Raw genomic sequence first — 15,931 nt, forward strand, 5'->3', positions numbered from 1 at the left:
AATTAATTTTCAGGCTCATAAAGTTCTGAAGAAGATTTTCCTTTTGTGTTGTCTTCTGTAAAGACAGATCCAACTATCAGGTAGTTTTCAAAGTTTTTTTTCTGGAAATGGAGAATCTTACAGCCATTTCATAATACTCTGTCTAATTATATCAGACGTGTGTATACAGAATGTCCTTATGGAGAAACTAAAAGAAGAAAAAAAGCAGAAAATTTTCACTAGTTTGATGAAATCTGTAATTCTTTTGAAACTTTGAAGCAGCTATGATTAAGTGAGCAAATAAAAGTAGTTGGCCTTGTGTTTATAAGAAGCTATTTATTTCTCCCCAGAAAGATGTCTCTTGAAATGGAAAAACAATATTCTAAGTTCCCAGTACTGCTGTCAAAAGACATGCAAACCTGCCAATGCTGGCAGGTTGCAAAGCAGGACACGTTAGACTCCCTATTATTAAGCTGCAGATTTGCCGTGAGTTTATTTGGCGTTTGTCTATTCCAGGAGTAGTTGCTAGATGTCTGGGAATCTGTTAAATTCCTGCCCAAACAGCAGGACTGGTAAGTCTACACACGTAATACAGTTTTATTGTTTTTACTGTCTACCAAATAGAAAGCATTTTGGTGGAGTATCATACTTAGGCTATTATTCAGTATGTTACTGAATGCTGTACAAAGACTCCTAGAACAGCAGAAAGTGATTTTTAAAACTCTTAAGCGGGTTTAGAACACTTTTCTGAAGTCAAAAATGCTTTATTATAACAGCAAGAGGGTCTCCCATTCCTACCCAAAAGCTAGTGACCTTATATGATTTTAAAGTTACCAAAGCTGTTTAGGAATTCAGAAAAAAAAAAAAAAAACCAACTTGAATTAACTCTGTACACTTTATAAAAAATTGTATGGTATAAGCTGTTAGTGTTATAAGTAATATAGTTTTTTTTAAAGAAATCAATACCACTACATATGCTGATTAGAAATTACACCAAATGATACAACTTACATGATAAAAAGGAAAGAAGCCAGCTCGGATTTGAGACATATTAATCTTCAGAAATAAGAAAACAATCAGCAATAATGCATTTTCTGATCTGGAATATTCAAAATGGCACCTACTCAAAGCTGTTGCCATAAATGCTTACAAGATCAGACCTGAAAGGGGATCTCTGCCCAAGTAGAAAGCAGTACCATTTTCTTTCTCATCATCTAGTTCAGATATGGAACATAAAGAGTTTCCAAGAGTTATTAAAAGCATACATCACCTTTTTTGTTTCTGCTTCATTTGCATATACAGAAAATTCAGCTCAACTCAGATGAGCTCACTGGCTTGAAGTGCCACAAATGTGAGGGACAGAGAAGAACAAATTTACAATGGACAATACTCAAGGGAACTGGTCTCAATCCCAAGGAACAGGCAGCTCCAATTTTGTTCTGATTTACCACTTTAACACAGGTCTAAGCAAGGTGAAACCTTTCAGCTTCATCAAGGTGTAAACAGCTAGACATCAACCCTTCAAGTTCAGTTGTCATACAACCCTATCATCCAATGCTGTGTCAATCTCTAGTTCTTCTTGCCTTACTTGGCATGCTACATTACCACACAAAGTGCTTTGATGCACTTCTACTGCCTTCAATCTAGAACAAGTATAAAGCGACCATTTTACCCTCAAAAAGACAGCAAAGAATGTAGTTACACAGATAAATGGATTCTGAAAGATTACTTTACAATGTCACATATTGCTTTACTTTAAAAGCAGAAGATAAAAATGTATTTTTCTGAAGTAGTTATTTCTGTTTTTAAATACTCTTTGGGATTTCTCCTGTTTGTGTCAAGTGATCTGTCAACATCCCTGACCTCCAGGCAGAAGCACACATTCAACCCTGCTTGCCTTCCCATGACACCACGTCACTGCGATGTGACCACAGCTCTTATCTGAGGAGAACCAGAGGCGTGTTATGAGAAAAGTATAGAGGAAAAAAAAAAAAAAAGGAAACAGTTTGGGGTTAATGTCAAAAGTGATTTTGTTTTGTTTTAAAAGCAGCTATTTTGAGTCTCTCTTGCAACACTGATAAAGAAACACAAACTCTCACTTTTAGGGGAAAAGCCATCCCTCCCCAGCGCCAAAGTTAAATTCAGCCAGTGTGCTCAGCTTATTTTGCAGGAGGGACAATCTCTTCACCACAGCATTCATCTGGAGTGACCCCTTCTTGGCCGGCTTGACAGGCACAAGTTGTTCTGTGGTGGTTATCAACGATCTGCACTGTGGGACTGAGTGCATCATCAGCAAGTTTGCTGATGACGCTAAGCTGAGTAGTACAGTCAACACAATTGAAGGAAGGGATGCCACCCAAGGCGACCTGGACAAGCTTGAGAAGTGGGTCCATGTGAATCTAATGTGGTTCAACAAGGCCAAATGTAAAGTGTTGTCCTTGGGTTGGAGCAATCCCAGCTATGATTACAAATTGGGAAAAGTACTCATTGAGAGACACCCCACGGAAAGGGACTTGCGGATTCTGATGGATGAAAAGCTGGGCATGAGCTAGCAGCGTGTGCCTGTGGCCCAGAAGGCCAAGTTGTGGATGCCCCATGTCATCCCTGCCCATGACAGAGGATTGGAATTAGGTAATCTTTAAGGTCCCTTCCAACCCAAGTCATTCTATGATTCTGTGATTCAAAATAATAAAGCTGCTTCATCTGGCAGAAAGATTTGCTGGACCTCCCATGTCTCCATCAATAGACATTTAAGTCTCAGATAATTATGCCCACTTTTCCAGCTGCTATTACCACTACATTTTGGAGTATATTTTATTATATTTTATATTCATTGTGTGAAAAGGGGAATTGCTACAAATGGTAAAAGACTGCATGTTTGTAAATGCCCAGAGCTCTGCAGATCCTGCTCCACAGAGAGAACAAAACGCTGGAAAATAAAAAATGACAGAAAAACATGCAGCAAGGAGGGAAATCCATGGCAACACAGCCAAGTGTGTCAATAAAATGAGTTTCCATTTAGAATGTGAATCATTATTCTACCATATGTGTGCAGTAATGATCCATAGACTCAACTTCATCTGACTAATGCCCAAACATAATAGAAGTATTTTTAGGCTATTATCTTTAAAAATCCACAAAAGAAAAGGAAGTGAAGAAAGAAATCTTCATTCTCCCTAAAATTGCTGCAAAAAACCCCACAGTTTATAACAGAATTAGATCAACAGATTAATTGAGCCCTGTCCTGCTCTAGGCCATGGGCAGTAGGACATGGACACTTCCTGTATTTCCCTTAAATTTCCTCAGGACTCTTGAGGGCTCTCATTTGCAATCCAAACTTGAGACCTGTTTTTCTTCCTTAACCTTAAGAGGTGTAGAATGTCATCCCTCCCTACTGCGCACACTTCCCAGCTAGGAGCAAGGGAAGAAAGGACATAACAGATGAGCCTAGACAAAATATCCTACTGAGACTGAGAAAATTTTATTTTATTTTTTAATTGAAAACATTTGCCAAATCCTTCCTGTATCTAAGCACTGATTAAGGGGTTTGGTTCCCCTGTGAACTGGAAATTAAGTCTGGAGGCAGTAAAAGATGCCTTTGCTTGTACTTTTAATTGCACAGGAGGAGTGCAACAGGATTTCAGCAGCCGTGTGGGGTCAGGATGCAACCTCCCTGAATCCTTCAATGTGGCACTGATTATTGTGGGCTGATTTAAATTAGCAAGGAAACAGTCTTAATTTAATTAGAAAACTTGCGTATTTGCTTACATGTTTATGTTCCCTTGCTATTTTTCAAAAGAAGGGGTGATGTAGGCTACCTACATTTACTTTTTTTCATGAAATCATAAACAGAATTACAGAATGATCTAGGTTGGAAAAGATCTTCAAGATCATCAAGTCCAACCATCAACTTGAACTACCAAGTCACATCAATAAACCATGTGCCTTAGTGCCAGGTCCACACATCCATCACACACCTCCAGGGATGGAGACTCTACTACTTCCCTGGGCATCCCGTTCCAATGCTTGACCACCCCTTCTGTGAAAAAATTCTTCCTGATATCCAATCTAAACTTCCCTTGCGGCAACTTGAGGTCATTTCCTCACATTTTAAGAAAGGAGAGACCAACCCCCATCTCACCATAATCTCCTTTCAGGAAGTTGTAGAGAATGATGAGGTCTCCCCTCAGCCTTCCCTTCTCCAGGCTGAACAGCCTCAATTTACTCAACTATTCATCATAACTCTTTTCTAGTTTTCTAGTTTTGTTTTACTGATCATATATTTTTTAAATCAGTTATTCTTTTTGCCAATTAAAATACACTGCATATTTATTTAACTTCACTGATTAATACATTCATTTTAAGTCTTAATTTGTAAATGCTATGGCAGAATATGCAAAATTAAATCAACCTGCTATAGTTAATAAGAAATTTATTTTTCCTAAATTTAAATCTGTCTGCTTCCGGTTGGAAATCAGAATTTTCTTAAAGTGAAAAAATAAAAAAGTACATCTTCAGAAATTGTTTTTAGTCAACCAACCATACTAATTTTTAAGAGAAAATGAATTCTATTGAATGAATTCTAAGACAAACTTTGCATGTTGCAACCATTTAGCATCCTCACTTCCTCCTGCTGACTGATCTCATCTTCCACTTTGTTCTCAATCTGGTAGTTCTCCTTTATTCTGGCAATACCCCAGACTTAAAGCAACCCCAAGCACAATTGGATTTGGTACATGGCCATTACTGAAAATAAAACAAAAGCCCTATCTCAAGTTGTCCCTTGGGATCTTCTAATTAGTAACTTCATTCTCACCAGACAGTCTTCCCCACAAACAAGACTCACTGCCCTTCCTCAGTTAGTCAGTTCTTTTCACATATCATGTTTCTTATACTAATCCCCATTAAAGCTAAATTGTCTCAGGCAGCATGCTTTAAATGTCCTGCTGAAACGGAGAGAGGTTTAATCCACTCCATTTCCTTGCCTGCAGAATCAGTTATTTTATCAAAAAGGATATCAGGTAACTCTTGCACATTTTTGGAAATCTGTGTTGCATTTCAACTCAAAACAGTTGGCCATCAGTCCTCCTGGCCTGGGCTGTTCTGCTTCCTTCCCAGTCTCCTTCCCTCTCCAGTTCTGATTGACAGTAAAATGCTCCAAAACCAGGGGACACAAGCACCAGATCACGAGCCGCAGATGCAGCCTGTAATGAAACACATTCTGCCTTACCCGCTGGAGCAAGGTCACTTGTTTTTCACTGTGAAAGGAATGCTGGGATTTCCAACAATTGCTATCATTTGATTAGGTATCAAGGAAAACAGTTCACTGAATGGCCATTCTGGCATATCTCAAAGCTCTTGGATACCTATCTAGTACTCTGTTTTCAGAGCTCTCTGACGAACTTAAATATATATGTATATTATGTTATGCTCCTCAGCTTTGAGACCATATAAGTAACAAGCACGGCTGCACACCTACATCATGTGAGCATATAGGCAAACACAGATGCAAGAAAATTAATCCAGCAACAAACATGGACTTGTTTCCCAAGTAGAAAGGAATTCACAGCTTTGAATGAATGAATGAATGAAAGTAAATAATAATAAAAAAAATAACCCTTCAGGCCAAAATAAATAACTTTATGAAACAAACAGATGGAACTGTTATGAAGAAACAAAATGCTTCTTTTAAGTCTTAAAAACAAAATTGCTTCTGTTTCCTTTGATCTGATTTAAGTTACTCTGAAGGTCAACAAACATAGGAAGAAATATTGCTAAATACTGTACTGGTTGAATAAAAAGAGCCATGAAAGTTTGGCTTTATTGCACACAGCCCATCACACAATGATCTCACCACCGTTACCAGCTGGGGACTTGCAGACCACATTTACCAAAAAAGGCCAAGTGCTTCGTGCTTGAAATCTTTTCCCAGTTAGCTCACTGGGCTTTTGCTAGGATTTGTACAATAATTGCAGAGGTCATTTTTTTTTCATGCTCAGATGGAGTAAATCAACAGGCTATCCAATGCAAAGCCTTGTTTGTGTAGTCTCTGGAGACAACTCAGCTCTACTTAAACTGAGTGTGTACAGAAAAGGAAGAACTGAAATATGTGCAATAAAAACAGAGGAGCAAGTAGTATAAATCCAGAAGAGCAAGTAATGCAGATTTGTATATTGTTAGTTTGATTACAAGTACCAATGTTTAACGGGAAGCGCTTCCCAAATTTGCTGTGTATCTTCAGCTTTTTGAAGTGCGTATGAATAATTGGTCTTTAATGCTATTATTGTAGATTCTAAAACACTTGAACTTTGTACTCTCTGTTTATGCTGTCCTTGTATTTGAAGTATAGCTTTGTAATGTCAACAGGACATTTTTTATTTTATCCTCCATATTCTCCTTGATTTCTGCAATCATATGTTTCGCCTAAACTTCTTGTAGTTTTGAAAAAAAGAATATAACATTTTCATTCTTCATATTAAACATGACATTTACAGCAGCAAATCTTGCAAAGTTATTTTTTTATTATTACAACATGGTGATCATCTTAATGAAAAATGTCATTATTTAATATCTTTTGTGTGTGTGTATGCATGTATGTGGTGGGGCAGGAAGGGAGAACAGCTTGCTTTTCTCTCCAGTTAAGCCTTACCTAGTATTTCACAAAGAAAGAAGGTGAGAAAGTCTTCTTCTAAAGCGCTATATCTCCTCACATTCCCTTTACCAAGACCTGAAACTGATACCTAGCAACATTTCCTATTACACATTTTAGTAAGATAGCTAGCAATTCTTTGCTTTAAAAGAAGTAGTGAAACACAGCTTAACAAAGTACAGAAATGAATAATTTCAAAGCTCAGTTAGAAGAAAAATAAATAATGCAACTATTGCTTATAAAATATGCTCTTAAAATGGAAGGCTGATTACAAAGACCAATTGCTTGCATCTCTAACTGCTGAAATTCCATTTCAAAGTTGGATAGAATTAATCCTATTGTTCCGTGCCAAATCTCTAAAACGTCAGTCCATGAAGTGATACAATGCAAATTACTTCTAAATTCACTACTCATGAAAGACTAAATGCTGGGGTTTTTTAAAGAGGAGAGAGATGGCAAAGAAAGTAACACTTGTTTAGAGAAGATGCATTTACAGAAGATCTCAAATAAAAAATGACATTCTTAGTGTTCTGTGAAACTTGGTGTAGAAATCCAAATAACAAGAAAACATTCAAGTTTCTTGTTTGCTATCAATTCACATCACTCCAGAGTTTGAAGAGTTGAATCTTTGCACAAGCCTTCATAACTGCAGATACATAAATAGCAGCCTAAAGTCGTCCTGTATCTACACGAGTTCATAAATTCTCAAGGCTTTAACCAAGTGAACAGCAACAGAGGTAAGTACTCTGATTGTGTTCTCTATTTCACTAAAAATGAATTTCAAAAAAATACCCAAATATCTCCTATATTTCAAACTGGTCTTGTTATTTCTAGATTGCATGTTTCTATTTCTATTGGACAAATTTCTGTTTTTCTACAAAATCAGTTCAGAGGGATATGTATGAAACTGATTGAGATATGAAACTGACGAGGGATAATGACTTCAGGTTGAGCCAAGGGAGGTTCAGGTTGGATATAAGCAAAAATTTATCCTCTGAAAAACTGGTAATGCATTGAAACAGGCTGCCCAGAGGGATGGTGGAGTCATCATCCATGGAGGCGTTCAAGAAATGCAGAGATGTGGAGCTGAGGGACATGATTTAGAAAGCATGCTGGTGATGGATTGATGGTTGGATTATACGATCCTAGTGGACTTTTCCAACTTTAATGATTGTATTTGTGGGTGGCCCGAATCTCTCATTTTTTAACTTGAAAATTGAGTCCCATGAGCAGTGAAAGCAAATAGTTTATTTGACATTTTATAAAACAGTGAGCTATAAGAGGTCTCTATATGGAATCAATGTGTCAAGCCAATATCCTACAGTGCACACATAACATTTAATAATAAAATGCATTAGGTATGGGAAAGAGAGAGACTAGCAGGTCCAGGTTCCCCTGTACTCATTCAGCACACTATTGTGTGACCACTGACAAATCAAACTGTCTTCCCAAATATTATAAAATAGTTAAATATCCATACTTTTCCTGGAGTGGATATAGCGAGGAGAAACTAGCCCTTGTGATAAACTGAATAGAGAGGACTTGATGTGTTCTGTAGTGCTCAGGAATTAATGTTGAACAATTGCTGATTCAAAAAACAAAGGAGTCTTCTTCAATTAGACCATTAAAATATTCTGACATCTCCTGAGTGATACAATCTAAGGAGACAGAATATATATTATAATATTCTATATATATATTTCTGCACTATATGATCTGCCTACAGATCTTCTTTCTAATGTACCAGGATCATCAACAGCACAGCAGGTTAAGCTTCAAACAGAGTTTTCAGCAGAGAAGAATGATATCCTTTAAGCTGTAGGAATACAAAATGAAATGGCAGCACAAAGAGCTGAACAACAGAACTACAGCCTCCTGAGAACTAAAAATAGTTCTGTGCTGCGATTACATTTTGATTTGTGCAGCACAGTAAACAAACTCCCACCCCTGCATCTTACAGCAGCAGGGTGGGACAAGAAAAGAATGCTGTTGTACACAAAAACATATCAAGTGAGAAGTTAAAACCCATCAATTTCAGAGAAAGCTGACCTCAGGTTCACTGCAAAAATTCTTCTCTAACGTTTACTTAGTTCCTGTGCGGAAGCAGTTTCATCTGTTTTCTACACATTCCCATCAGCAGTATCAGCAATACAAAAAGCATAAGTCTCAATCTCTCCAACATCTCTGCTCTCCCTCTGAGGCTGCTTTAGCACAGCACAGACACAACCTGAGCTACAATATCAAAGATTTTCCTTCAATCTTACAGATGGAAAGCTTCCCATAAAATTTTATGAGTGATCCAAAATGCTTCAGAACTAGCATATTTGGGTAGACAGAAGGAAAGGTTTTACCTATATCTCTAATTGACTATCACAGACTTTATGCACCTCCGTGATCAACGTGGTCACAGGAAAACACTTAAAAATCCAGGATCAGACTGAAAATAGCTCTTCTAGTCTAAATTAATTTAGACATCATTTTCCCCAATAACGTCTGATTTTCTGACTACTGAACCCTCACAGACGCAGTCAGCACTATCTCACTAACACACATGTAAGAATTAGCTCAAATCACCAACTGCAGCACTTTTACCAGGGGAAAATCTCTGGCAATATACAGATAGCAATCATCACGCGTGAGGTGCAGAGGGAAGTCAGATGCAAACAGTATGCCTACAGCACAGAGATTTCTCTTGGTTGTCACACAACATCCACTTGAAGGTCACTGCACCCATGGTAAATGTTTGAATCCTCATTTGCTTCTGTGATACTCAAGATGCAACGTAACACAAATGCAGACATCAAGAAAGAAATGCAACTTCAGATGGTAAGAATGTGCAGTATTCACAATAAAAGCTGAACCTTGTACATGTGCTCAGTCTTTAACTCCAAATCTCAATTACCTTCTTCTCTGAAGCAAGTAATTCCATATAACTTACTAAAGATTATGAGGATGGCATCAGATGTATTTGAATACATATGCCTACATATCCAGCTTTCAAAATGTATTCATAAATAAACAGGAAATGAAAAAGAACTTGTTCAACAACCACTTACTTTTGCTGCTCCTATTTGTTCTTTACGGAACTTCTCCAGTGGTGCTATGAGCACATCATTCGCATTCTGGATCTGAAAAGTTAAACACAAAGCATATCTATTCAATATAGAGCATTTGCAGAAATTGGAGTCACTCTATTTCTGCCAATGTACAAGATGGGAAAATCCATGTCCACAACATCCTGGTAACAGCATGTGGATAGAGTTCAAATAATGTTAACTTCTTTGCATAAAACTTAATGCATATGTGCTCACTGGTCTGTTAGGTGACATTTTATTGAACAACTAGAGCAATTGTGGAATTTTGGAAGCTTAATTTTAGGAAAGCCAATTTCCAGCTCCTCAAGTGTTTAGTCAACAAAACCCCCTGGGAATCTGTCTGCAAGGACAAGAGATCAGTATGGAGATGGTAGATCTTGAATGAAGCTTTCCTTAGGATACAAGAGCTCTTTATCTCATGGTGTAGGAAGTCAGGAAAGGAAGGCCAAAGATGAGCATGGCTGAACCGGGACCTGCTGGTTAAACTGGACAGCAAGAAATGCACAGGCAGTGGAAGCAGGGACAGGTAAGCTGAAAGGAATATAAGGACGCTGCTATGTTGTGCAGGCATGGGGTCAGGAAGGCCAACTGAGACTGGACTTGCAAGGAGTGCAAAGAAGAATAAGAAAGGCTTCTACAGCTACATCAACAGGAAAAGGAAAGCCCAGGAGAGTGTACCCTCCCTAGTGAGAAACACTGGCAAGCTAGTAACAGTAGGCAAGGAGAAGGCTGAGGTATTCAACAACATTTTGCCTCAGTCCTCATCAGTGGCTGCTCTACACACAGCCCTCGAGTGAATGGTTCAGAAGGTGGGAACTGGAGGAGCATTGCTCCTCCTGCTGTAGGCAAAGATGAGGTTCTCAACAGCCTGAGGAACCTGAACATCCATAGGTCTATGGGTTCCAATGAGATTGTGATTCATCACAGCGTCATGAGGGAACTAGCTGATGTAGTCATTAAGCTACTCTCAATGATATTTGAACTGTCTTAGTGCTCAGATGAAGACCCTAGTGACTGGAAAAAAGGTAATGTAGAAAAAGATCACCCTGGGAATTACCAATCTGTCAGCCTCATCTCAGTGTCAGGGGAGATCAAGCAGCAGATCTTCCTGGAAGCTGTGCTAAGGCATACGGAGACAGGGAAGTGATATGGGATAACCAGCACAGCTTCACCAAGGGCAGGTCCTGCCTGATCAATCTTGTCACTTTTTATGATAATGTAACTGTGTAAGTGGACTCAGGAAGAACCACTGATGTCATCTATCTGCATATCAGTAAGACCTTGGACATTATCCCCCACAACATCCTTCTCCCGAAATTTGAAATATATGGATGTGAAGAGTGGACTGTTTGATGGTGGTCAATGTGGTGGTCAATGACTCAGTGTCCAGATGGCGATCAGTGATGAGTGGCATCCCACAGGGGTCAGTGCTGGGACCGATATCTACATCAAAGACATTGATAGTGGGGTTGAATGCACCCTCAGCAAGTTTGCTGATGACATCAAGCTGTGGGGTGAGGTTGATACACCCAAGGGACAGAATGCTATCCAGAGGACCCAGATAAGCTTGAGCAGAAAGCCCAGGTGAACCTCCTGGGGTTCAACAAATCCAAGTGTAATTTCTTGCACCCGGGTCATGGCAACCCCTACTACTGAGATGGGGACGAAAGGATGAGCACAGCCCTGCCACAAATGATTTGAAGGTGCTGGTGGATAGGAAACTGGACAGGAGCCAGAAATGTACCCTCGCAGCCCAGAAAGCCAACCCTGTTCTGGGCTGAACCAAATGGAGCATGGTCAGAAGGTCGAGGGAGTTGATCCTGCTCGTCTACTCTGTGCTGGTAAGACCTCACCTGAAGTACCGTGTCCAAATGTGGAGTCCACAGCACAGGAGAATTCTGGACCTGTTAGAGCACGTCCAGGGGAGGTCCAACAATATAATCCAAGGGTTGGAACACCTCTCCTAGAAGGACAGGCTGAGAGAGCTGGGTCTGTTCAGCCTGGGGAACGGAAGGCTCCAGGGAGACCTGAGCCTTTCAGTATCTAAGGGGAGGCTATAAGAAAGAAGGGACTCTTTAGCAGGGATTTACTGTAATAGGACAAGGGGAAATGGTTTCAAACTAAGAGAGGGGAGATTTAGACTGGATGTACGGAAGAAGTTTTTTAGAATAAGGGCAGTGAGGCAGTGGAACAGATTGCCCAGAAAGGTGGTGGATACCCCATCCCTGGAGACACTCAAGGTCAGGCTGGACAGGGCACTGAGCAACCTGATCTAGCTGTAGATGTCCCTGTTCACTGCAGGGGTGTTGAACTATATGATCTTTAAAGTTCCTTTCCAACTCAAAAGATTCTATGATGCTGAGATGAATTGTAATGAATGATGTAATACATTTAACTGCAACATATAACAGGGTTTCCCAGTATCTTACTTCCACTTCTTGCATCTTGCCTAAAATCAGAAAATGAAAACTTCCAGGAACATGTTTTGGCAGAGCAGAGAAGACAAACATAATAGGAATGACACTATTTCTTAAAAAAGCTTATGTTTACACAACATGAAGTTTTGACAGCTGAATATTTTCAGTTATCTCTTTGGATTATATATATTTATTCTGAGCAAAGGAGAGTAGCTCAGATAGCTCTAAAAAGAAAAGTGGACAGGTTAAGAATACTCCAGATTGGATACCTTTATTTTCTAGTTTTTAAATTAAGATGTCCAGCAGCTATTTTTATCACTTTAACATGAACCAGAATTACTCATGAATCACAATTTTCCCCTCAGCTTTTGTGTATTTAGTATAAATCTAGTCCTGGGAGCCCCTTTCTGATGCCCACAGCCCTGACCACCCTAAATGGTTCTTGGCTGTATGGGCAGGCCTTGCACAGGAAGTACAATCCCAATGTCAGCCAAGCCACTGTGCCCCTAAACCTAATATGTAGCTTGCCTCAACTAGCGCCTTCTCAGAACAACAGAGCAATCAAATGAACTGATTTTACCAGAGCAAAATCAGAAGATACATTACATGCAATCCAGTCTTTGGGACTATGAGACACTTGAGTCACACAGCATTAGACCCTCCCTCCAAAGGGCATCTTCACCTTCATTCTCTTCTTAAAACAATTTTCCACCCTTTTACTATTGTATTGATGACAACAAATATTTATATGTATCATTACTATCCACATTTTCTTCTATAAACACAATTTTTCTACCTTTCAGGAAGAATAATTCTCTGTCTTTTTTACTCCAGCTTCAAAGAACCACATCTCCCCAAAAATGCCTCATTCTGTACAAGTACACATGCATCCTGAATACTGCCACCACACGAGAAATAAAGCACAATAAAACACATGACAATATTCCATAGTACTAACTTCAGGTTTTGTGCAGGACCACCTCTTTTGCTCCTCACCCATCCAGTACTCACCACACTCCTCACATTCCATATGGGCTCTGGCACATCTAGAGATCTAGGCAAAGTCAATCTATGTGTGTCTAAGCCAAATGCAAATGAATAAAGCTCTTGTAACTCTTCCAATAATTGATAAATCACACTGTCATTAGAGCAGGAAAATTTTCCAAAGGGCTGCAATAATAAACATACAGAACAAAACCATCAAAACAAATTTTCTTTCCTCCCAAACGTAAAGTTATAATTTGGAAGATCACAGAATCACAGAGCTTTGGAATTCAGGACTTTCTGACATCCTGAAGTAACTAAGCCCAAGACAGTGCAGGCAAGTCTTTGCATGTCTGATGATGCAGTGATTAAAATGGGCTATGTTAAAATTAAAACTCAGGCACTAAGGATAAGGAGCAAGATGACTCAAGTGAGTTTTTGCTGTACTCAACATATTCCATTGGTCTGACTGGAACTGTAAGGCTATATCGTTCTCCAAGTTGACATTTTCCAAAAATATACAGACTCACAGCCAACATCTATCTATCTGAGGTATCAACACTTTCTACAAGGCAAAGTGCATGCACCTAACAGAAGGTAATTATTATCCTAAGGATCCCTGTTTAAATAAGGTAGATTAAAATTATCAGTGTGCAAAAAATGTAATGACTTGCATGCTATCAGTCAGAATTGCAGTGCACACATCTGGAAGCAGCTGCTGGGAGCTCTGAGAGCTCACAGAGCATGCACATGGCTTTTGGCTTACACAAAGGCTCGCTGGAGTCACTGGGACAGAAGTATGGATTCATCTTTTCTTTTTTTTATAGTGCACAAAAATAAGGCTTTACACTTTCAGCATCATTCCTATACACACCAACAGTATAGTAAATATTGCATTGTTCAGTTAAGAGGCATTCATATTATTTATTTACTACTACAGATGGCAACAGCCATTGCCAGTCTTGCAGCTAGTCACTGCCATTCCAAACTAACAGCTGAATTCACCACTTCATTTGAAGCTATCACATTTAGGCAGCCTCCATGCCTAACCAGGAGACCTCCCATCGTATACTGCCCTCCTGGCAGCCTTGAAGGGACAGAAACATGACTACCACCAGTTTCACTCAACTCTCATGAAAGTGAATGAAATCTTTTGGAAAAGGAGAGTCCAGCATCAAGCAGGCTATGAGCGGACAATGGGGATCACAAGAGTAATCAGAAGTCATACATTCATTGAGGCTGCCAGATTTCAAGAACCATTTGGCCAATGCTCTCAAAAACATAGTTTGAATTTTGGGTGGTCTCGTGTGGAGCCAGGGCTTCGACTTGATTGGCCTTGTGGGCTCCAGCTTGAGGTATTCTGTGATTCCATGATTCTGCGAGTCAGGGTCTGTGCTTAGCCACATCAGCAGAACATGCTGCAAGTTCATCCCCGGCTGAAAGCCTCTGCTGACCAGAGTATGGTGTGGCAGATCACTTCCTGGCAAAGCTACAAGCTAGACAAGAGATGAGTGGTCGCTGTGGGAGGAATGCACCAGATTTGCACAGATTTTCTGCATCTCAGTGGCTGGATCACAAGGCACAGCCCACTTCACAGAAAGTTGGTCCAGTGGGCAACTTTCACCTCTGGGCAGAGGTGCCCAGAGCACCAGTGCCTCTGGCACTTCACTGCACCAAGACTGTTGCCAACTGCCACCAGCTTCTGCCTTGGAAACTAAAAATTATGGAGAAAGATGGTGTTTTTTTGTTTGGTTGGTTGGTTTGGTTTTTTTTTTGCCTCGTGTGTTTATTTATTCATTTATTTTCATTACCAATTCCCTTCACTGTAATTACTGTAAAAAAGTTAACTTACTAAGCATTAAAAATTTGCTAAAGCCAACCCACCAAAGTTTGGAATCTAATCTTCCCACAATCATTTCTATAACAATCCAGTTGCTTTAGAAAATCTGGAATTTTCCCTGTGTGTCTCTAATATAGTAACTTTCCGCCTGCCAAGATGACAATCCCTTTCTTACTCACTTATGTAGCGAGCTGAAATCACAGACACTTGGAACAGGCAAACCATGCCAAAAAGTCTATAATGGTTTCTGTAAATAGCAACTTCACAAATGCATGCTGTGTTTAAAATACAGATCTCTTCCTTAAAAGCTTATTCAGATTAGTCACACCTGGAGGGAAATTTTACTCTCTTGATCCAATACAATTACTGAATGGTGCATAGCTCCATCTGCCCACATGGCTAATATACAGCAGTCAATTCAATAACAGACTACTTTCTCTAGTTTGTAAAACACACAGTTTCCTCCAGGGAAAAAACAGAAACAGCAAACAAAAACAAACAAACAAACAAAAAAAGAATCTCAGTATCAGTTCAGCAGTTTTTCCTAAATTAAGATGCTAGACATAGTAGGCAGCCACAATAAAAATGTTACTTGACAACTGAGAAGGCTACATGAAATAGATCTAGTAAAAAAGTAATGGACTTTTTATAAAAGACTTAACATTCTAACTTTACTATGTATAAATCCCTCCATTTAGCATTATTGCTAAAAGTAGGATTAAAATAAGTACCACTAAAATCACTGGACAGACACTGGCCTCCCTGGGCAACCTCCTCTTGTGCTCGAGCACACTCCTGGTGGGATTTCCTTTCACCAAATGGGAATCTTTGGTTTCAATTTGCCTTCCTCTTCCTCCTGTATATTGCTGTTCACCTGCACGCAGCTGTTCTTCAATTAAATACCAAGTATGGTAGTAAAGAGACACCATCTTATGGTTTTGCAACATGAGCCATTTGAGCCATGCAG

The 15,931-nt window shown here is 39.4% G+C and overlaps 1 protein-coding gene across 2 annotated transcripts in view; it reads right to left on the reverse strand.

Moving 5' to 3' along the window:
• The window catches only part of ARHGAP42 (Rho GTPase activating protein 42), a 168,561-nt gene that overhangs the window by 74,320 nt on the left and 78,310 nt on the right, over positions 1 to 15,931 (reverse strand). For both annotated transcript variants that reach the window (XM_085216322.1, XM_085216321.1), the window contains exon 4: positions 9,685 to 9,756. In XM_085216322.1, coding sequence (XP_085072448.1) covers positions 9,685 to 9,756 — 72 coding nt within the window. The remainder of the gene's footprint in view (positions 1 to 9,684; positions 9,757 to 15,931) is intronic.

The sequence above is a fragment of the Meleagris gallopavo genome, chromosome 1 (assembly GCF_905368555.1).
Source record: "Meleagris gallopavo chromosome 1, MGAL_WU_HG_1.1, whole genome shotgun sequence".
Taxonomy (NCBI): Eukaryota; Metazoa; Chordata; class Aves; order Galliformes; family Phasianidae; genus Meleagris; species Meleagris gallopavo.